General features: G+C 44.2%; 1 protein-coding gene across 1 annotated transcript; it reads right to left on the bottom strand.

The window, feature by feature from the left end:
* Positions 1–4086: 4086 nt before the first annotated feature.
* CFAP52 (cilia and flagella associated protein 52) lies at positions 4087–24101 on the bottom strand. The gene is made up of 14 exons (XM_075518648.1): positions 24032–24101; positions 22738–22937; positions 21848–21984; positions 21062–21190; positions 19927–20026; positions 19343–19459; positions 12374–12474; positions 11233–11403; positions 9203–9351; positions 8409–8554; positions 6097–6248; positions 5360–5462; positions 5078–5189; positions 4087–4262 (listed from the first exon to the last, which is right to left on the bottom strand). The coding sequence occupies exons 1-14, from the start codon at positions 24099–24101 to the stop codon at positions 4087–4089; spliced, it is 1863 nt and encodes a 620-aa protein (XP_075374763.1).
* Between the last annotated feature and the right edge of the window lie 214 nt (positions 24102–24315).

Genomic DNA, 24315 nt, shown 5'->3' with positions numbered 1-24315 from the left:
CAGATCCACGGCCCAGCTGGCCAGAGATGCTGCGGAGTGCCTTGTCTGGAGGTCTGGCAAACACCGTTCTGCCTCAGGCTCTGCCAGCCTTCAGCTCCTAGCCCGGCTGGTCTGGAAGCTGCTGGAGGAGAGCCGAGCCCCGTGCTACCACTCCCTTACTGCCCCGCTACCTGGCAGAGAGGAAAGCCCGGGTAACTGGGGGAAGCGGTCAGGGTGCACGAGAACAAGCCCTTAAAGGACCTGCAAAGTCCAGACTGATTGGAAATAGCACAGGGCAGCGGTCAAAGCCCCAGAGAGCAAGCGGAGATGCCTTGCTCATCGCCAGCAGATCGAGGGGCTGTCTCCTGCTAACCTTTGCCCCAAATCCCGTTGTTCAGAGCTGCGGCACTACGATGGCTTTGCCCTGCAATCTCCAGCAAGATGTCCGTGCTGCGACTGTCTTGGCAAGGTCCGGGTAAGCTGAGTTCCCCAGGGACTTGTTGCCCACGTTGAGCCCGGGGCTGGGCTCCCCCCCTCCCAGCGCAGCGGCCCAGCCCAGCCGTGCATTCGGGCACCTGCTGGGACGAGCACTGGGTTATTCATTTCCACACGAGCAGACGGCCTGAGGTGCTGAGGAATGTGCAAATCAACAACAAAAAAATTTAACTTCAGATGCTAGTGTGGTAAAAAACCTTACTATGAAGCTTTTGTGCTGAGGACAGGAAGGCAAGAAGGGTGATGCAAACCTTTCTGCAGGGCTGTACGTCAGCGGTGTCCTGGAGAAAGCAGCTCACACAGGGGGAATGGCATCGGGGGCTGGAAGCCAAATTCTTGGTAGTAAGGGACTCTGATCCCAGCATTGTGCTGTGAATTGATGGTACCGCTGGAAACCTGGGTCTCCCATCTCGTGGCCCAATGCCGTAAAGCCAATGATTGCTTTCACCACAAGTCAGACATCACTGAAGTCTGTTTAACATAACATTTTTTCCCCCTACAAAAAATTATAAAGCAATTTCCAAACCCCAGTACATGCCTGATTTTCACTGACATTCCTTTCATCCTCTCCCCCAGGGACCAGAATTTAACTCCACTTTTAACATCACTGGAGTCGATCAAGACAGCGTAGGGGAGCTTGGTGGAACCATGGTGCCCGTGCATTTCTGTCCTGCCCCTGGCCGCTCCTCCTCCTGATGAGAATTCAGCTAGATACAGGGGCAGAGATGTCAGGAGCATATGCAACGGGTATGCAAACGTGCCTTCTGCCAGTGACACCTCTCTGCTTTTGCTGATACGATAGGAGCGACATTAGCTCCCTCTGCCTCGGCGAACTCCCCAGTAGCACATTCGTTATGGCTGATTCTGTGTACGAGCGTTATAGATCTCCATTATTAACCGGGCCATTCTTCATGACTAATGATAGCGTAATGAATGCATTCATGCTGTAAAATACAATGCGCCTGCCGTCAGGCAAATGCATAACGGGGAAATTTGTGACTGCAGTTCATGTTTTCCAAACGCAACCTGACTTCTGGTGGAAGCGCAGCACAGGTTGCTCTGCATGTCCGCTTCTCGGCGTTATTCATGTAGGTCACATCCATTTGTAAAGCTCCGGGGGCTCCCTGGGGACCCCGGCTGTGCTGGTGAGGAGCATGTACGGCTCTCAGCGCTTATGTGAGATGTGCTGGGAGGGGCAGGGTTGTGCTGGGGGAACGAGTGCTGCCAAGCTGCTGCGTAGCTGAGCACTGCTTGGAAAGTAGACAAGCTTGCCAGTGCCTGGCTCAGCCATGGGGGCCCATCTTTTCCAAAAGCGCTAACAGACTGAAAGGTCACACAGCTACTTGCAGTCACAGCCTATGTGATTATCGCCTCTATTTCCTCTACAGTATGTGGGGCAGTGCCCCAAATCATCTACCCCTACAGCAGCAAGGATATGATGGCACAGCTTTGTGTATGGACACTAGGGTGGAGGGTCTAACGGAGCACAGTGTGCACGCTGTGCCACAGGACAGGGGAGATGCTGTGTTGCTGCTACAGCGTACCAACCACCACCCCGGGCAGGGACCTACATCGGCTGGCTATGCTGGAGCAAGCAAATTCAGCCAGTGTCCATGCTTAAAATTTGGGTTGGTTTCAATAAAGTGATGCTGCTTCACACTGAAGAGAAAGATGGGCAGGACAGGACTTCTCCAAAGGATCTGCGCTCTCAGTTTTCACATCTGTAAGGTGACAGACACAGAGCCTGAGCCTCCTGGCTGGCTGTCACAAAGAGAAAGTGTGGTTTACAAGCCTTTACTCTTAGCATGCCAACTCCTGTCTTCCACAGAGTCAGCGGGTGGTGGTGGCCAGGTGAGTCAGGAAAGCCTGTCTCACTTTGCTGCCTCCGAGCCATGAAGAACCAGCTAGTGCAGGAGGAGTGCGCAGGGCTTCGGTCTTTACACCCCAGGAACAGCCACACCGGAACAGGACTTTGGCTCCCCGATGGGTACTTGGATTCTCCTCCCACCTGTAATGACAGGTTTGGGGTGATCTGATGGGAATAGAATTGCTTTGCTGACGTGGGACTCTGCCGGACAGTTATCTGCGTCTCAAAACCCCGCACCCCGGAGAGTATGGGGAGGTGGTGGTGACACGGGTCTTCGGGACAGCCTGGTTAGCTCTCACACGCTCCACTTCTGTTTTCATTCTCCTAGCACAAGCACAAATGTTTTGCCTGTCTGTCCCACATTCCAGCAGTTTGATCCTGCCTTCCAAACCACAGCGAGCATTGCTGCAGAGCTTGTAAAACCTGCTGGAGTGTTTATCGCTGCATAGCATCAAGTCTTGACTCCAAAGAAAAAGAGGAAGGAATTACTTAATTCCTTTGCTAAAGACTCCTTTAATAAGGGCAGAGATATTTCAACCAGAAGGGATATGACTTGCATAGTGTTTGATGGACAACATAGGTGCACAGATACCCTCCGAGCCAGTCCACACCCTTATTGTGCTACGAGCAGTAAACATTTTTAGTGGCATATAAAGAATAATAAGCAATCATAGCTTTAAATTCCTATCCCCCATTGCCTACCAGAACAGCTGATACTATCAATACAGGTATGACAGTATCTAGCTGCCACTGCCTTTAAATCATCATCTTAGTTAACTAAAACATCTGTAAGCCTTAACATTAAGGAATGCAACATTTTGCTACCATTTTAATTTACAACAGAATTCTCACAGGCCTTCAATGCCTGCAAAAGAAATATTTACTTCACTTGCATCACTTCACAGGCTGGCTGCCTGCACTCATCTTTAAACAAACAGTATCTTGAGAGCTGTTGGTTTTAATACGAGATATGATAGTGGGTACTCATTCTCAGACAAAATACATATTGCATGCAAATTTGGAGCCTGTTTGAAAAAGTAGGCCAATGACCAAGAATTTGAGTGTGTCTAGCTGGAAACATCCAGGCATTTTTAGAAATGACTGCACTCTCACTCATGGAAACCAGGCCCCTGAAGAGAGTTTTAAATTGGACACCACAAATGAAGAAGCCCTGATGTCCTTGTATTCCTTTGAGAACAGTGATTTAAAAGCTTGACTCAGAAGAGCTTCCCAGTTAAATGCCTGAGTTGGAGCTGAGGGCTTTTTCCTTAATCAGGACCAGACAAATTAAAATGAACACAGAAGACTGAATTTACACAACAAGTTATTCATTAAAGGAAGGGACAGAAGGGGGTAGGGAAGTGAAAGAGAGACCACGTGAAAGCAAGAGAGAGCCCACAAATGAGCAGACATACAAGTAAGACTACGCTAGGAGACTACCAGGAAAGGTGGCAGTAACAACATGCAAGTGTTATAACAACAGCCAAGATGATTTTCAGAAGTGATGAATCCTTTCACACCAATCTAAAAGGAACAGCAAATTCTTAGCTCCCCTGAAAAAAAATCGACCTATTTTTTCACTGCTAGAAAGCATATCTGGAGGATCTGGTAAATGCATACCAGAGAGTATAAAAATAGTATCTCCTCTAATAGTACAAATGCTTTGAAACAACTTCAGTGGTAAGAGAAAAGGATGGCTAGGACTGGCCGAGGAAGTAGCAGCCTAGCAGCTCCTGTGCCAGCTGCTAGTGCAAGTCTGGGTATTTCCAGAGCAGGATGGCACCATCTGCACTCACACTCACAATGTACTTGTTCCCAGGGCAGATCTTGAGATGGGTGATGTTGCCACTGTGGCCCACTCCAACATGAGTCACTGCACCCTCTTTATAGTCCCACAGCTTCACCAGATGGTCATCACCACCTGTATTGGGCACAAAGGAAGAACAAATGATTACACAGAGTTCTGCTGCTTTTTGTTCCCAGATCACAGGCAGGGGAATACTTAGGCATTCATTTGACTTAGGAAGAGTGGGATACATTGTCTTGGGCATTATGGCAAAAACTACTTCTTTTCAACTGACATAGAGAGTCGGTGTCCAGTAGAGCGCTCAGGACCTGCACCAGCAGATCACAGTGAGCTGTGGCCAGCAATTGGTACCAATAATACGGAGGGCCTTCGAAAGGCTCTTAACCAACATTCGCTTGAGAGGTTAATCTAAAAGAACTGGCGCTGACATCAAATCTGTTGGGTTTAACTATAGTTGTTATATACGATACCATGGCTGATCTGCGCTAGTGCTAGGCTCCCAGAAGAGATGTCACGATGGTGGGGAACATGTGAGCCTGAGGCTGGATGGAGTCATTCCCACTTGCAAACCAACAGAGACTGCCAGGCTTCTGGAGTAGGGCACTTGAACAAATCATTCAAGTGCATGGTGAACACCACCGAACTAAATGAGGAGCAGGGCAAGGTGAAAAGCTGTATTCTTCCCTTGGAGACATTTGAACCTTGTCTTTACCTTTACATTGCATCCTGCAAGACTGAACCACAGTAGCTTCCAAGTCTGAACCACAGCCTTTTTCTAAGTATTTTTCTTCAGCGATTAATTTTATTTTCCCCTTTAGCTGACCCCTCCTTTTAGTTTTTTCTTTCTTTACTGAGATCCTCGGTTCATTGCCTTCCTTTTCCTGCTCTTAATATGACCTCCTCTTTTCTAGTTTCATCCACCCACTCACCTGTGACAAAGTATGCGCCATCTGATGTGATGTCCATCCCATTGATGGAACCCGATACAGACCCTTCCACTTCTCTGATGGCAGAGCCATCAAACACTTCCCAGTATCCAATCTAGAGAGCAGACCAGAGAGGAGGGCTCAGTCGCGCATGAATAGCACACAGATTTCAGCGCTGCCCCGTAACACAACCTTCTGCGGAGGTACAGGAGTTTCATCACGTAACAAGCGCCAGACTTTGTGTTTTGGAATTACTGCAAACAGAATTCCTGCAGTTTTGCTTACCCTTCTGTCTGTTCCACTGGTGATTATCTGGTACTCTTCAGGATGGTAACACACACATTTGAACAACGTGTTGGCTAGAATCATTTGTTTTCTTATAAAACGCCTGCAAAACACCCCCAAAACAGGACAGAGCAATAGGGTCAAAAAACAAACTTTGACTGCCTGAACTCTCTCTGCCCGTGCTATACATCAGATCTCTCTTTCTATTTGGATATTTTCAGGTATTGGTCTGAGTTCAGGGTTTCATGAAGCCTGTTAGGGTCATCAGTTCTGTTCCCCATCACAGCTGCCTTGTAAGACTTTTGATCTGCTGTCATATGAAATTAAATTTTTTAATCCAGAATGCTTTCTGGGTGCTATTCACTATACAGAAATTTGCTTATCCTTACCACAATGCAGAAAGTCTGCAGATCTGCAATAGCTCGACAAGAGTCACACAGTGCTGGAAAACGGAGCTAGTAGGAAACTCAGGAAATCACCTGCTCCACCCCCTTGGCCAAGCAGGATCCAATACAAGTCAACAACTTGAGACAAATGTTTGTCTAAACTTTTCTGAAAAGTTTCTAGCATTGGAGGTTCTACATTCCCCGACTTGATTGTTCTTTCTAGTAATTTTTATTTCCTAATGCTCTTTTTCCCCTCCTCCTCGCTATGTAGTGACCCAAGTAGGGCACATTGACCCAAGAGAGACATTACCAGCACTGTAAGTGCCCTGCAATACTTATCTGTCTCCTTACACAATATCCCAGATGATGCACGTTCCATCAAGGCTGGCTGTGACACACTCTCGGTCGTTCTTCTTAATCTTAATGCAGGACACCGTGGATATGTGCTCCTTCAGAACTTCCCCCAGTTTCTGAGTCCTCTCACCAATCTCCCAGACCCTCACCTGAAAATCAGCAACAAACATCTGCTCTTGTACCACCTGGTCCTGACTGAGCTCAGGAGGATGCCTAAGGCTTTCCTGAACTCTTCTTTTTTCTTATAACACATACAGGAACCCAATCTCAATGGACCGTCTCTATTTGCCTGTGGGTTATTCATGCAGCTGACTCATAAAACTGAACTGAGTTCTTGAGAGTGTAATCCACTTGGTTCAGGAATTCCTGACCATTAACCCCAGACCTTGTTTTTGCCAAGTTCCCACTCTCCCATGCTTCAGTTTACTCATCTCTCAGTCACGAAAAAGCATCTAGTCCATGTTGTATTTCCAGCGGTGCTTTAAAGATCAAAGAGCAAGGCTTCTGAAATGAAATATAAAAAAGCTACCCGCTATTTGTGCTACATATAATGCCAGTAAGTAAATACAAAACAGCTCTTTAAAGCTTTGATGTGAAATATATGCCTGAAAGCACCTCTTTTCCCAGTGGTGGTAACAGCAAAAATCTTTCTGCTTTGAGGACTTGATCCTTCACACCTTGCATTTACTCTCCCACTAGTGCCAAACTTCGTATCTATTTGCTTTTACATTCTGCTAATGTCAAACGCTAGTGAAAATTTAGAAATTTAGACACTGACATCAAAAGCAGAGAGAGCTGACCTTCCACGTTTTCAAGTCTGATGCTGAGTTACCTATGGGATCTGGATGTCCAGTTCCCACTTGCTAAATGATCAGAGCATCCAGATCCCTTACACAACCCTGAAAGTCACAGCTTTCAGATGACTGATTTTGACAGAACCATTAGCATTTCAGAACACCTTTTTTTGTGTTCCGAACGAATACTGCAAGTGCTCCCCTGCAGTTCTCATTTCCACTTAACCAACCTTTAGCTTTAATTCCGTCTCAGCTGTCTTTTTCAATTCAGAGATCAACTAACCAGAGCCTGTGCCATTCTGTGTGTGTTGATACAGAATCTAGGTCCTCCGTCTTCTGCATCCTCTAGCGCTAATCACCCAAGGTACTTAACTGTTCTTTTATCAGTGAAGGGTTGAAGCGGCTCATCATCTCTAATGTCTTTATGCAGTGAGACAAGGCAGTGCTGCTGTTACTGCTCTACAGGAGAGCTGAGGTGCAGAATGATTCAGAAAGATGGTTCAATGATTAGGACATTAGCCTGAGATTTGGAAGACCTAAGTTCAATTCCTCACTCTTCAAGACTTCCTGTGCCTCCTCCAGCACGGCACACTGAACACTTGAGATCAGAGTACACAAACAAAGAACCGAGCAGTTAAATCACAGTCGGGAATCCACGCCCAATTAAAAGTCTGGTTCTGAGTGCTTGCCAGACTGCAGAGAGGAAGTCCAAAGCAAAGCAAGAAACTGAATGTGAGCCTTCCAAATCTATTTATTTTTAATATAAATAAACCCCCTGTATTTAAATTATTTAAACATCAGGAGAGGAGTGTCACTTTTACAGACTGAAAAGGGCCACAGCTATATGAAGTGCATAGAGCAGCCAAAGTACATGGTGTTTGTTTTGTATGGCCGGAAAAAAATGGTTGAACTGCACAGGTATGATGCCTACAACATATTTTCTCATTTTTATTGCTAGTTGTATTGGAATGTTTCCATAATTGTATTAGAAACTGAGTTATTATTAGAGTCTATTATTAGAGTCTAACACCATCACCTGAACCAGATAGTACCATCCCAGAAAATTAGGAAGTTACCCCGTAGACACTGTAGCGATATAAAGTGAACTTTGTGCTCTTAAATGAATTTGTACAGGTCAATTTGGACAGGACTAAGACTTCCAAAGGAATGACAGAAAGAAAATCTGTGCTAGAGCACAGTTAGATGGAGGCTTGCAAACAATGACTAATACAGATAAGTCAAATATAGGGCAAAAATGAACAAAAAGGATTAAGAGCATATTCTGCATTAGAAGGATTTCCAAGACTACCATGCCAGAAGAAATCGGGGCATTGTTTTACATTATGCCCTCTGAGAGCAAGAGATTTGCATACATCAAAGGGTAATATTTTCGAACTCAGTCCCTTGCTCAAGTGAAAACTAAGAATAGCTCACTTTCTGACTAAGCAGTTACAGAAATTTGCGGGCCCTGTGATGAGAGCACAGAGCTGCTCCAGGTTTTTAAGCAAAAATTACCTGCCCTTCACCTCCTCCACTAATGATCCGTTTACAGTCACTTGTAGCAGCAATTGCCGTCACTTCCAAGCTATGGGCATGGTTAATCACGTACATTAGCCGTCCAGTCTCTGGCATGAAGGCACGGATTTTCCCGTCATTCCAAGCTGATGAATAAAAAGAAACAGATTACCCAGGCACACAGACTTTCTTCATATTATTGTCTCTCTTTCCTTTCCAAATGAACTGGTTTTTTTATTAAGTTCCTTTATAAGGCCCACCCTGTTAGATCACTAGTATACATGTGAAAACCACTGTACTGTAGATGAGCCCGTGGAGCTATAGCCCCAAATAAACTATTGCAATTTAATTCCTTTTTGGTTCTGGCTATGGGCAAACTGGTTTGGTAACAATGGGGGGACTGCATTGCTGCTCTAGGACTGCAGTAGTTCCTGTGTAAGCAATTTGCATATGGCGATGGGTAGCAGGGTTTATGCAAAAGGTGGTCTACATACGTCACAGGTTATTCTGTTGCATACAACAAGGTTAATATTTTGGAATTAGGTTTTTTGAATAAGACTGAACTGAGTTCTGAATTGCTGGAATTCACACCCAAAGCGAGGTCTCAAAACCTTGCCTTCCACAGATACTGTAACTACAGCACCAGGGTACTGGGGGCCATGAGCAAAGTTCATCGGACCAGCTGCAAGCAAGAGGCCTTTGGTAAAGCTCTCTTCATTCTAACATACTGATGTTTATTAAATTTGGCAACGCTTAAAGACTGGACTCAACCATGGGTCTGGACTGATCATTACCTGAAATGATGCTCTTGCCATCCCTCATAAACTCTATGGCATGGCAGGTCATGTTGGGGATGACGATTCGTAGGAGCTCCCTGTTCTCTGGGGTGTGCCACACCCGAATATCATTTTTGGAGCAGGTAGCGAACAAGTCGGAAGTTCCCCTGGAGAATTCAGAGAGGAGAGATAACGAGGAAGGGCATACAGAAAACGCTTCTTTCTTTGTCACATCTTAAATCTTCCTTCAAAGCTGAGCTGTTTCTGACGTGCAACTGTAATCTTCCCAATAGGGATCACCATGGTTAAGACAAAAGCCTTTTTCATAGGATCACCTTTCTCACATAAAATTCCCCTAGTTTGGTTTCTATTCAAAGACTCATTTTAAGAAACAGTTAAATTAAAGTGAAACTAAAAGAATTCTTTCTACTTCAGGTGAAGTTGTGACATTTATTTCCCATATTCAATCTCTAAACAACTTCATGTGTTGTATATAATAGACAGAAAAGTGGGTGTAGGGGTGCTGACTGCCCAGATTTAACATCAGGGACTGACAGCAGCCTCATATTGTAAAGATGTCATTTTTTATCTTGCTTACTGGATGATTCCTATTCAGCATTGCTGAAGGCAATAGAAATGACGGCAAAAGCCTGTTCGTAATATACTTGTTATACATGTTTGAATAAAAAAAGACCTGCAGCATTTCAAAAGCTATGGGACTGAATGCTTTGAAATAAGCTCTAAACCATACATCCTAGGGATATGACAGAAAGTGAAATCTAGAAAGGTACCACGAGCTTTTGTTCAACATCACCATCAATGCCCAGAAAGATGAACCAGGACAGAGAAAACTGGCACAACAAAAGTGTGGCCCCTTTCAAGCCCAGCTTGCGCGGGTGCTTTATAAAGCAGGATAACATCAGCAATTGAAGTATTCTGAAATAAGCCAGAACAGGGATATTAAGCCTGTATTTCCCAATCAGTGATATGCTCTGTTCAAGAGCAGTTAACAGATAAGAAGTTTAAACATATATGCAAGGATGTAGTCCTGTAGTCCTTACAATCATCACTAAATCCAGCTCATCCAGATACCTCTGTGACACAGATGCGCCAGTCAGGGATATTAGCATCAGATTACCCTAAAGCTCCACATTATTAACTCATTAAATTAAAAGGATGTGGATTTTTCAGGCTGGTGACAAGCAGGGAGGAGGGCATCTCGCATTGTGCACTTTGCTGTACCTTGATAAGATTTGATCCTTTGTGCTGTGTCAAGAAGCGATGCAATAACAACATGCCAAAAATAAGAACATTCATTGGGATCAAACTCCCATTCTCTATTTGGAGAGGAAACAACCGATCCATTGTGGTTTTTTTTTTAAATAAAGTGTCACGATCCTACTATACAGGAAGAGGGAACGTTTGCTGTCTGTTCACAAGACAAAAGCAGACAGAAGACACACCAGTATACCTAGCATCTCGTCACAAGCCTAGAATTTAATATAACATGCCATATTGTCAAACATGAAGTCATAAGTGAGGCTGAGAGACCCCAAAAGCCTCTTTGAACAGCTCTGTTAGTCAGGTTTCAGCTGGTGGTACAGGTGGGTAGAAAAGCAGACACCTCTACAAGCTCTAGCTGCAACAGGGTACACAAAAGCAGACTTTCTGGATTAGTCTCAGCCTACTGCTGGCAGACTAAGAGGCCCGACTCTCAGAGCACCAACCCTAGGAGAAAAGGGGGAGGTTGCCATCGCTGCCATTACCCAAACATAAATAGTTCTAGTCTTTTTATTTAGAATTCTTTCTGTAGATCGATGATTTTTCCAATTCTCAAACTGAACTGCTGCCTTCTGCTTTCAAGCTCACCGTCACCCTTGCATTTCACTGGTAGGTGACAGCATTGCCTGTATAAATCACCCCCTAAGGATGTTAGTAGGCTTTGGGTTCCTGTTGGTTAAAAGGTGTTTATATAGGTATCCTGACCTTACTGGCAGCTTACTCAAAGTTCTTCACCAGCCAAAAGCATCCCAGGCAGTTATACTCACAAAGGAAAAACAATGTCGTGGACGGCTTCATTGTGACAGGCAGCAATCAGCTCCTCTTTAAATGCACTGTAGTTAATTCGATAAATCTGGCACTCATTTGTCCCTACAAAGAACTGGTGACCCTGACCTCTACATGTCAGGGAAGTGACAGCACCATGAACTTGAATTTTCCTGTTAAGAGAAAGCAGAGGTTTGGCCTGACGTTGACCTCGAGGTACGTATTTTCCAGCTTCCTCTTTCCCCTGACTTTGTAGAGTCTTGGCTTTCCCTGCTTCCCCAAAAAGCTCCATACTAGGCTGTGATATCAATATGCAAGAACGTGGTCAGGACTAACATTTCATTCCCAGGCACATGTTAATACTTCATATAATCTTGCCTGTCCCACCGGCTACTCTGCCAGGGCTTGCAAAGGCAGTGCTTTGGAGACTTTGTTTTCTGGACCAGGGCCTAAGGTAACAGCATCTTTGTTGATATTCTTGCTCAAGTGCACTTAAATATCCCATATTCAAGACTATTTCCAGACAGTTTAGATCTTCTGGGAATAGTTTCAATTGTACAAAGCTAAGCTTGCAGTACTGTAAGCTTAAGTTGGCTATTCAAACAATGCAAAATGAATAGCTGCGAGCCCGATTTCCAAACCACATATGGGGAAATGACTCCTGCAGCTTTCTCTTTTGTATGCAGAAAAAAGCCTTGCATGTACTCCAGCACTTCCAGACATGTGCCTATAAAATTAGCGGAGCCCTCCTTTACAAACCCATGTCCTCCAACAAACCCTTTTTTAGATGGCAAATACTACTCTTTCTCAGCTGGCGTAAATAAGCATAATTTTACTGACTTCAACAAACCTGTCTCACTTTGCATAAATTTAGGATCTGACTCCTAATGCCTAAAAGGAAACGATGGTCATTTACAATGAACGATGAGCAGGGCAATTCACTTCTGTGCAAACGCATGCAGTAGTTTTCAGTCTGCTTCGATTTCGTTATGCTGGAACCAGACTGTCTGTTTTGTCTGCAGGACTGAAAAACTGAGGTTTATTTGCATTATGCCTTTACATAGAAACGATTGGTTCTTATACTGTGACCCTTTGGGGGAACTGTCACCTCTACCCTCCTGATTCTCCCATCTACAAACTCACTTCATTACTTTGTAGTTCGAGCCTTTACAGAGAGCCACAATCCCTCCTCCGGTGCCGACTATTAAATCTCCTGTCTTCAGCAAAAGCAAAGCTGTGACTCCCTAGGAGAAAACAGGATTAAAACACAACTGGATGGAAGCAGAGTCTCTTTATTGCTGCAGCCACGCTGAATAGCACAACGGAGTCTCTATCATGCTCCTGATGGTGGTGATTATGTCACTCAAATATGGCTTTATCAGTATTCTTTGACTGACCTAAGCTAAAGAATGACTCTCTAGAGGGAGAAGGGAGAAAAGAGCTGTTAATTGCAGGTATATATGAACTAATACAGTACGAGGAGCAAGCAAACAGCATCATTCAGATCCTTCAGAGCAGCTGGGATCACGCATGAGCCTACAAATCCTTACCTCATTCCAGAAAGCAATACACACATTTTGTATTAGTGCCTCCACTTTTCCTTCCACTGGTTCTTCATCTGTCAGACATGAAAACAACATAGGATAAAACTCAGCCTAAGCGTCCTTTCCTACAGCTCCTTTTAGGACAGATCCTCTGTGTCCCAGGCCTCTCTCCCTGTCTGAAAGGTGCGATCCCATCTCCCACCTCTTAGTAACAAAACGCATCTGTCACAGAAAAGCTTTGGAAATTAAGTCAGCCCGTCATCGACGTGGGTTTCTGCTATTTACTAAGATGAGTAGATCAACAGGGGTCAGCCATTAGAAAAAGGAGAAATGCTTTTCGGTGGATAAAGTACCAGACTACAATAACAAAAAACCACAACAAAATCAATAAACAAGCAAATAAACAAAAACAGTCCTCAGCCTTGCCACAAAATTTCAAGTATAAGAAAAGTCAGTCCCTGCTTCAGTTCTGCTACCTGTGAAGTAATATTACTCTTCCATATACAAGACAATAGATTAATTCTTGAAAATCTCTGAGAGACTCCAAGATAGGCTGCAAGAGGGGTGAAATGACTTCTATGAGGTTAAGTCCTGATATTCTTACTCAGAAAAATATCCCTACTGGCTTGGGGGAACATATGCATGAGTGAAACGGAAAGAAAAAAAAAAAAAGGAAATAAAGGAGCATTATGCCATCAAAACTTGGACTGAAAACTAAGCTCTGTCACGAAGCAAGCGTGTACAAGAGGCACTTCCACTCTCACCAAGAGGGCAGAAGCTCATTGCCGTCAGTTGTTCCAAATCAGCCAGGCCAGCTGGTAGCAGCTCCAGCCTCCCCGCGACTTCTAAGGAGTCTGTTGAGCTTGACATTTTAAGTTGCAATATAGACTCCAGCAACATGTGCCACTACCTCGGTTAATAAGCAGTATTGCCAACTGTTGTGATAGTACCAGCAGTTTCACGATATTAAGATTTTTTTCCTTTAATCCTGAGCTCATAGAGCCATTATGTGAAAACAACAATTTCTGTTTGGTGGAGTTTTTTCTGGAAAAAAAGCCCCACTTCTAGCATTTAGTGGTGTGAAAGCAAGAAGGAGTGAATTCTCAAAGAATAACCAAGAGGCAAATTAGAATAATTCTGCATTTATTCTTTAGGAAGAAATCCCTGTCATGCACTTGCCTTGTGATTTTTGAACAAATATAGGTGTCAGCACTTTATGATAAAGCAGCACCACCCAGCATTCCTGTTCTTTTCAAGCATTAATCTGGCCTAACCCCAGTAAATTTTCAGGATTAAACACTTTCAGAGTGTTTAAAAGAATGAAAGCCAAGAAGTGTTGCTTTTCTGTATGGAAAGGACTGAAGGTCTAAGGAAGGAGAGAGAGGAAGTGAAGAAAGAAGAGAAAACAAAATGGACATTTGAGCTATTTAGACCTGGAAAGGATGTTGCAAAAGCCACAGACAAGGTCTGATGAATTTGGAAAACTCACTTTGGTTCAATTATCCAACCAAATAGAAGCAATTGGTTGTTTTTAAAGTCTTGCTTATACTTTTTGAAGAAAAAGAAAATAATCACCATATATGCAACTGCACATTCCAGTGCTGGCATTCCAGGCAGCCTTGCACCTACGCATTGACTTAAGGACTATTTAATTTCAGGATCGAACAAATATGGATTGCAGAAAAAAAAAAATTAAAAATTTTCCTGATTTGTAATTTATTCGCACTGGATTTCTTCATTAGTCTGTCTCCACCAGTAGCATATCCACAGTCTCCTGTAATATCAGAACTGATCACTGTGAAAAACACAACCTCCTTATGCCGTACTATCACAACACTACCAGGCAGGAAGCCAGGTTTCATGCAAATATTCTTAGCGAAGCACGAGAACAAAGGGATTCTTTTTAATTAGAAATATGATCCATAAGCAGAACTGTTTCTGAACAATGTTTTTAAAAATTTCCTATGAGGTGTTGGCAGCATTTTGCAAGTCCCCTGTTATCACAGGCCCATCAACTGTCTTTTGATCTACTGTTTTGCAGTTTTTCCTGTAAAAGACTTCCACCTCAAATGCCCTTTGGGTTTAGCATCATGGCAGGTGGTGGTGGCATTAGAAATCAAACCTATGACTACATAGTTTATCTGATTACAGCTCCCTGCCACTTGCTAATAAAGTCAAGTTTTTGCACCACTGCCAAGACTGCTTTGATTTTTCCTGGTATTCTCTTCAGTTCTTCAATTTGAGAGGGAAGCAGATATTATTAAGATGGAAAAAAACCCCCTTAAAGTGGCCAGGATTCATTGCCAGGCTCTAAAAATCATCAGAGTTTGATTTCAACCTTGACAATTGTGCTTCTTTCTTGTCCAGTCTGTTCTTTGAATCGCCATGAGTAAACAGATAGCTTTATAAGTTGCACTTGTTATTCATGGAGCCAAGCAGTTCACATTAACGATGCGATGAATACTCTATTTTATACACTGCCAGTCCTCTTGTAGATGAAATGCAGAGTTTAATGTAGGAGGTTAAAAATATCACCATTCATTATTTACTTCTTACAAAAAGAAACCACTGCTTTGAAGTATGATTATAAATAAAAATACCAGCAAAAATCCAGCCTGCCCATTCCCTTCCCTGCAGGGATACTTGCTCTTTGTCCCATTCTGATCTCTTGTAAAGTTCTTGAGTGCTCTATGAACTCTTCCAGTGCACCTCCTTTAAATATTTTTTTTTAACAATGCAAATCACTCCAACTATTTCTGAAAATGCATTTGCAATTGTACATCCCACTTTGCATCTGAATGGGTGCCTTATAGCTCCTCAAGCCTGCAATGGGGATAAAAATTAATTTTGCTGTTTATTCCAGTATTTATAGATGTTACAGAAATGCACTTAAACTTAATGCCATGTAGATGGAAAACAAGTTGCTTCATCATACCAGTGAACTATTCTGCCACTCCTCTTCAAAACAGAAACAAAGAAATCTTCAGATCATGTCTATATAATAAACACATTCTTATGTATCTAAAGGCAAAGTTCCTTTAAGGTTGACCAAACTTATTTTCAATAAACATCTTCTCCTCACCCAAGCAGTATCTAAACTCTTTCTTTAAAGATATGCTCGTCGTGGGGTGGCTGCGGATTCCAGGTTTAGAATTTCATGGTATGCCATTGGCTCATAATTCCCCGGTGTGACTGGTGAACAAGGTTTTCAGAGATACAGGGTAACGTTTGTTCGTGAATATGCATCTTTTCAAATAGAATTGCAACGAAGTGATGAAAATGGTTCCACGGGGAGGGAGGCTGGGACAGTTCCACCACTGCAGGCTGTACGGCCAACCTCCCTGCCAGGGAGCGGGGGAAATGCCTGGTTAGGAAAGGCAGTGCTTGTCCCAAAAGCCATGCTTTGGAGCAGTCATGCCTACCTTGAAACAGCATGGCTCACTTCTGAAACAAGCTACACGGCAGCTTTGCTTTGCACGGCTAGAGAGGTGAGAATTTTGTTACAAGTACTAATACATGGTACATTTTCGAGAAAGACACAAAAAATGTCTTGTGAAATACACACAGCTCTGCGGGGGGGGGAAATAAAAATCAATACTTCTCCTAGGGTTAGCCATATGATGTACTAAATTGTGTAGAAACAAGGATGCAAATACTTGTTTTGATAAATGTTGTGGGTTTGACTTGAAAAAACATCTGCAAAATACCTCCTTTGGCATTGAAGTCTATGCTACAATTGGGAATTTCTGCTGTAAAACATTAGATCCTGTGTGTGTTCAGCAAGGACTTGTTGACAGTCTGGTGACAAGGTATTATTTGTATGCAGAGATGTGCAATGGGTGGGTGGAAAGGGAATCACAGTACAGAGCTAGGAAGGGAGAACTGGAAAGTATGAAAGTGGATCTGACAGGAGCTGGAGATAAAAATGTACCGGCACCTTCTCACTGACTGCAACAATACAGGTTTGCCCTGATGAATTTCCCATTTCAGGCATATGGAAACTGCATTAGTAAGAGTGAGGGAAGAGAGCAGAGAGGAAGAAAGCAAGAGGAGAACGGGTGATAGGGTTGAGCACGTGTCTGACTGAAAAGCCTGTCTTTGAACAGAAATGTCTGCTTTAAGCAACAGGGTAAAGGAGATTGGAAGGACTACTTGTTATTTCCATCCAATGTGAATGTCTCCTTTTCTCTCCCTTCTCCCAAAATGACTAGTGGTATATCTTAAGTAGCTGCCGTTCCATAACACTAATAAACCAAAGTTTAAGTCAGATTGCTGCCTACCAGCTCAGGTCTCATCCACAAGGCTGGCAGGCAGCTGTGACGAGATCCACTTCTGGATCTTCTCTTCTCCCTAGCATCTTGTCAGCCTCTTGCATAGTCAAAGGTCCTGTTTTTCGTCAGCTTTTCACTATCAGAAGCAACGTCAGCTGAAGCTCACAATGCTCCAAAGGTCTCTGCCACAAACTGCGGTTCCTAGGGATTTGCCTTGTGATAAAACCCCTCACAGTACGGATTGGACTGCGGTCTGGCTTTGAGCCTCTGCTTTTCTCTAAGAGGCCCTAGGCCCTCTTTCAACCTCCAAATTGCACAGCATCCTGCTAATGACCCTATTTGATCACTTCTTTAGCAATGGTCTCAGAAGTATATTTTTTGTGAAGTTTTCTTTCAAATGTATTTGGCACCTTTCTCTCACCCCTGAAGGCAAGGGAGTTCAGGACCTTGTGTGGCTTCAACCAGGTACTCTAGGCAAGACACAAGTACTGCCAGATGTCGGAGGACTCAAAGCATGCAAGCATTTAAATAGGGAGGTGATATTCAATCATCAAGACCTTGGCATAAAAGACAGCAGAGATCAGCCAGGACACGGGTCCTCTGTGGATGCAAAACCCTGCAGGATGACTGCTGGAAGACTAGCTTAACGGTGTACCGTACGAGTACACCAACAAGAACATGCACCTTCAGCAAACTTACAATTTCCATCAGGAAAACAAAATACATACAGTCTTGTCACTTAATATGTACACAGAATTAAATTACTTACATTCCTACAATGCAAGTAGGAAAAATGAGTAGCAACTTCTCCAACCCTCTGGAACAGATAAACACTGAAATATATTTCAAAGAATTCAGTGGCTCCAAGTTATCCCAGAGATATGGGCCTGCATTTGTAACGCCAGAAACACTACATTTTGAACGCATGTATGTGGTTTGTATGTACATGTGTTGGTACAAGCAAAGTTCAGGAGGTTTAGAGAAACAAGTCCAGAGTAGCTTTTTCTTTGGGGTTGACGGCTGAATTCTTCTTACAGTTCTTGTTAGTCTTGTGTTTGCTCTCAAACAAGATCTGCTTCTTTGTAGGACAGCTTCCCCATGGCATCCCTAACAGTACATTCGGTACTTCCATCTGCATTGCTTCCCCTGCTGCTCACTGATTTTCATGATTGCTAATAGAATCGCAAAGTACATTCAACCTTATGCAAGAAAGTTTTTCAGGGAAGTGTTTAAATTCCTTAGGTATCACTCCCTCCACTGGGTATAAACCGAGAAGCTACAAGAAGTCTTTTATAGCAACAAATAAAGAGAAATCAAGAACAAGCTGGTACAAATCAAGTACTAGCTGGTGCTGATTGTTTATCATTACAGCTCCCTGCGTGCAGAATTCTTGTATAATGAAAGGCCAAAAGCTCCTTATTCAGGAGATACTCCTGTCTGAGGATACTCATACCAAGACCCATGAGTCCCAATTATAGACAAAAAAAGCTAAGTTAAAAGAACTTTGGGGTTATGAAGTCAAGCAGTCAGAAGTTAAAAAGCAATAGAATCAATGTACCCTGTGCAACCTTGTTTTGTCCCGATTGTGGATATGCATTATAATAAACTCTTTAATGATATTATCTATACTACCTTTTTCAGTAAGACCTCTGCCTCATCAGTGGCAGAATCAGAATTTCAAAAAGATGACCTCCTGAAGGAAAGGGGGAGGAATGGTATGGGGAACAAACACAAAAATCTAGGGCGTTGGGGTTTTTTTAAGAGCAGTTGTAGTGTTTTGAAGTTTTTCCAAAATACTCTTCCTGTGGCAAACAGCTGTCTTGGAAAACTGCAGCCCAGACAATTAACAAATCTATAAGATCTGAATATAGGACCTTATAGCAGTAAGTGTGGGAAAGCCTCTCAAATAAACACTTCTACCAGTCTTCCCAGGAATGTCCTCTGTCTCACTCCAGCTAGCATGTTCCTGAAAAAAAAAAGAACTCAGGAACTACTCCATTTTTGTGATTGTTTTTCACTTTTTATGACTTTTACCAGATTTATTATAAAAGTGAGGTTTTGGGATGACACATGAGATTCAGGTAAAACCCAAATTCTGAGCCAAATGAAACTGCACAAAGCTGGGCTAACGGTCTCAGACCTCAGGATCAAGACTGAGACACAGAGAACTAATAGCACAGAAAAAGGGTTAGTCTGTGAATCAACTTTGTAATGGTTCTCCTGGAGGCTGCCCTACTTTCAGTTACTAACAAAGAGGAAGATAAGGAAAAAATTCAAGTCACAGAGCTGCTACTCACCGAGCTAAACTTCTCCTTCTGGGGCCGATAGTCAGTCATCAGCTTGGTGTTTGTATTCACTTTCAGGACATCACCACTTGATGTGCCAGCATAAAAATAATTATCATCATCTGCCATCTATAGGAAATAAAAAAAAAAGATCATGGTCTGGATACTGAGATGCTTGTCCCAAGCCTAGCACTGGGCTGCATAAATAGCTTTATTTCAGTGTATTGCCAAGATTTAATCTGAGGGGATACAGCCAATGTTTTCATCCCGTCACACTCAAAGATCCATAACACTGCTGAATGCAAGACATTTTCTAACCAAATCTAGATAATATTTTGAAGCAAAAGTGCGATTCTCTGGGTGCTAGAGCCTGTGACTAAAATACATGCTGCTTCTCTTCAGAAGCATTCAAAACACTGTTTCTCAGGATAAGGAAACTGAGGGAGACCATCTGCCATGAGCCAACACTTAGTAACTTCACTGCCATCGTGCAGTTGTAATTGGCATTTTTAGCATTACTATAAAAGCTCGTGTTTTTTCTCTCTAGTCTGTAGAGAGTTTCTTAGTTTAGCCAAATCATTTTGGCCGAAACTTACCTTAACACACGTGATCACTCTTCTCAGTTGCCCTGTCTGGCATTCAGTCGGTCGGATTTTCCTATTTGCTAGATCCAGTTCCCATACTCGAATGGTCCCACTATAAGAACAAATACAGTGGGATCAAATCCATATATACAGAAACGTGCAAGTTTTTTCACTACTGGAAGAATTAAAAAGCCCTTACAAGGCTACGTTATTCTGAAATTTTAATAAGGAGGAAAAGAACAATATCAGAGAGGCCAGAAGTAAGTCTCTGTCTTTCCTGCTATCTCTTATGGTAACTTTTTCCAGGTAAATCAAAAATCTTAAAGGTTCAGCAAAAACACATATGAGCATTACGGATGAGTATGTAACAACCTTGACACTTCATTTGCCAAAGAGACATGTACTGTGGAAATCTTAGTTCCTAGAATAGGACATGAACGGTATGGGACACTTTCAACTATTTTCTAGCACAATTTAATTGACAACATAGGAGCCAATATAAAATCTTTACACACAGTCGCCCTTACATTTAACAAAGTGTTAAAATTGCAAAGACCAGCACTCATTAATGCAACTGCAGCCAAGAGCATCCAAACCCTTCTCTGATTTAAAGGGAGGTGCAGGTCCTCAACGTGTTTAAATGTCAGGCTAGATATATGGGGGCTGTCTCAAATCCCTGCAAAATGTGACTTTTTGTACGAACATTTGTTACAAGCCAGCGACCAATTGTACATCACATCTAGTGAGGACAGGAGATGATCCAACAACCTGCAAGATATCATTGTTTCTACATTAATTAACCATTGTTCAGAGCCACTCATCGACTGCTTTTCTTGTGTAAACACTGGCAACTAAATATTTTAAACACTGCATAGGGAATGCTGAGTACAAAATCCTGCTATCAGGAACAGAATTGAGCATGTGGGTCCCTGTGTGCTTCTTGGAAAACATATTGTTACGTGTAGAACAAGCAGAAATGCCTTAAAGGGACAAGCTGATGGATATTCATGGGTCCATTCAGAGCAAAAAGAAAAAACATGAGCACACAATTGCTTAAGTTTCCTTGTATTTAAGTAAAGACTCTTTGTAAAAGGAAATAGGTCCACGGGTTCTTTCCCTCATTTCTTTCATCTAAATAAAACCTTACTTCCCAGCAGTAACAAACATCTCGTCTCTGCAGCTGTAGCACACCACGACGGTCGCACTCCCCGCGCTGCGTGCCGAGGCAGGGCTCCCGCAGACAGCCTCTCTCTTACCAACGTGCCACACAACTACACTGCGGGAGAAGGAGGGGCTTTAAATAGCTTTGCTTTTTGACATTACTTAAAAACAAATTACTGAAAAACAAAAGCAAGACAAAACCTATTTTCCTGCAGTCTGTTCCCACCAGGATACATCATAAAAGTAACTTTGTAGAGATTTTACCCAAGAAAAACCTTATCATAAATGTGTGGAATTGCCGTTTACATCCCCTGCTCCCGAAGCAAGGGTATGTGTATTTGTCAGACTCCTTCTGCTGAGCAAGACTCAAATCATATCTTAGGCCACTCATAGAATCTGATTTAAAATAACTTTTTAGTCCACTTTTACTTGTCTGTGTGTCAAAGCAAGCCCTCAGTGATATTTATACTTTTTCAGAGCAGTGCATTAAGCCAGCTAACTGTGCAGGCTCCATAAGGGTTCTGGGCAATGATGCCAGCTTAAGAATTAGCTGCTCCCCTCGTCTTCTCCCTCAGCAGTTTCCCCGTGCGCTGCGCTCTGCCCACAGTACCCACGTGGCTTCCCATCAGACAGAGCTGGATCATTGGGGAGAGACATCAAGAGGGGAAAGAGTCAGACAGCCTGAAGAGGGAGGAGCGAGTACTCCCCAAGAGCATTCTTCAATGCCCTACAACTTGTCCGGAATCTTGTGCCAAGCAGCGGAAATCATTACCTGCCATCGTCCTGGCCTCCCAGTGACACGAGATAAAGGCTGTTTGGAGAAAACGCTAGTCCTTCAATTTTACCCTTGTGCAGTGACAGCCGAGCAAGTAACTCCTTCCTCTGGAAATCCCACAGAATGATGTCTGCCTGAGGTGCAAAGCAGAAGGGGTCAAAGCCAGAGCATTAGATGTAACATGCGGGATTAGATATAACAACTTTCTCTGGCAGGAAAGTTGTTAGAAGCAGCTCAGCTTAAGGTTAGCTTCTATCCAGCCCAGGGCTCCACTGACACGCATACGCTTCAGATTAGGTGCTGTGAGAAGCATTATTCCAGCTTACCATTTGAGTAGCTCGACTTCATTTCAGAATCAAAATTTACCCTGAGGCACTAAGTATTTGACTTAGATTTTAACACACTGAAAATGCTAATACTTGATTCCTTCCAGGCGTCTCAGGGTCTTTTCAAATAGGTGAAAATTAAACCATAAAGAACTTTAGAGGTCTGAAAATGCAGGTAGGTACCTGTCAAGGGCTTTTGAAAGTCCTAAGCAGCTCTGGAACTCAGGTCTCCCTTTAGATATAACACTAGTTATTAATTAATGTCTAATGAGATTTAGGCTGCCACATGCCCATACCACTTTGGATAAAAAGGACCAGAACTAAGAAATCCCTCAATCTAGTTAACTCAGTCCTAGGGAGACTGCTTAATACTTTACAAAACCATAAAGGCACATCCAGCAATGGACTGGCCACAATTTCCCATTCTCTGCAACGTCCTCCCACTGCAGGCATTTGTTTTCCAACAAAAGAAAAAATAAATGAAATGCGTTCCCATCGCTGGCAAGCCAACTCCAATTTCTTTGGTCAATACTACGCGGTTAAAATCAGAGCATTATCTACCTTGAAGCCCACGAAAGTGACTTGTCCAGAAGCAATGTACGCCCCGTTCCTGGATACAACAACGCAGGAGACATTATTGGTGTGGCCGTGCAAGAAAGTCTGTTTCTTACTGTCCAGGTCTTGAATAACTACAGTACATCCCAGGGGATAGAGAACATGCTCCTTACCAGGGTGGCAGATGAGGCCACAGGGTACATGCCCTGCAAGAGAAAGGAGTGAAAGATCTGCTGGCTGTTAATGGCTCTGGGGGCTGCAGGCAAATTCTCTTCCCCTGCCTGAAGCACACAGTCCCAAGAGCAGGCTGACCTCTCCCCAACACCTCCGCACCGGTGGCCTTGCTTATCGCACTCCCTAAGGGGAAGTCGCTCGTTCCCCAAGGTTTCTCTCACAAGGAGGGCAAAACCGAGAGCTTTCCAGTTCCCCCCAAAGCCGTTCAGCAGAACAGCCCCATGTAAAACTCAAGGGTCACGTTTCCTTTACACGTTTCAGACTGCGCTGTGCTTCCTACAGCTACCAGGAGACTTAACTGTCCCAGAGTTCTGAGCCCTTCAGCACAGAGAGTTCTCCAGGAGCAACTGCTGATTTATGGAGGCCACATCTCCAGTCCACGTTGCCATGACCTGCCTCAAAATAGCTGCAAAGCCATAAATTTCCCGAGAAGGCGGTCGGCTGGAGAAGCCATGGCGCCTAGCCCTCAGCCTGGGTCAGAGGAGTGTTTACCACAGGAGTGCAACCTGAGTTGGTTTTATTTTGAAATGAAACTCTTCTCATTCTAGTAAGCTGGGTAATTAGAAAATAATAATAATAATAATAATAATAATCATCATCATCATCATCATCATCATCTTGCCATTCAGTCAAACTTTTCCTGTTCTTAACTTTGCATCTGTCTCTCAGGATGCCGGGCACGGGGCGCTGGGCAAGGGGAGCACGAGGTGGTGGCGAGGGGGGCAGGAGGGACCCCACGCACCCGCTGCTCCCGGCTCACCCCACAGCACCACGGCCCCAGCCAAGACCCACGGCTGCCCCACACCTGCCCCCTGTAGTGTCCTGCCCTCCCCCCAGCCCGTACGCTGGCAGCCCGTGCCCCACAGCTGCCTCCACAGTGACCCCATACCCCCCTCCCACGGTGCCCCATACCCCCCAGCTGCCCCTATGGTGCCCCACACCCCCTCAGCTTCCCCCCACGGTGCCCCATACCCCCCAACTGCCCCTATGGTGCCCCACACCCCCTCAGCTTCCCCCCACGGTGCCCCATACCCCCAGCTGTGCCTCACGGTGACCCCCGCACTACCGTTGAAGCCGATGGCCGCCCGCAGCTGGAGCTCGCCCACTCCCCCCGCTGCCGCCTCCGCCGCCGCCATCGCCCCGGGTTGGGGACGCGGCGCCATGGCAACCGCGCCTGCGCGCCGGGCCCTGCTCGCGCCCCGGCCGGTAGGGGGCGGTAGCGGGCGGCGGGCGGCGGCGGCCTCCCCCCGCCCCGAGGCGGTTCCGTGGGCCGGGCGCGGGCTGCCCCGTTACCGGGAAGCGCGCAGCTGCCGGAGGGGTGAAGCGGAGGAGTCCTTGACTAATGAATCC

Source organism: Mycteria americana, chromosome 16 (assembly GCF_035582795.1).
Source record: "Mycteria americana isolate JAX WOST 10 ecotype Jacksonville Zoo and Gardens chromosome 16, USCA_MyAme_1.0, whole genome shotgun sequence".
Taxonomy (NCBI): domain Eukaryota; kingdom Metazoa; phylum Chordata; class Aves; order Ciconiiformes; family Ciconiidae; genus Mycteria; species Mycteria americana.
This window is presented reverse-complemented; position numbering and strand designations above follow the sequence as displayed.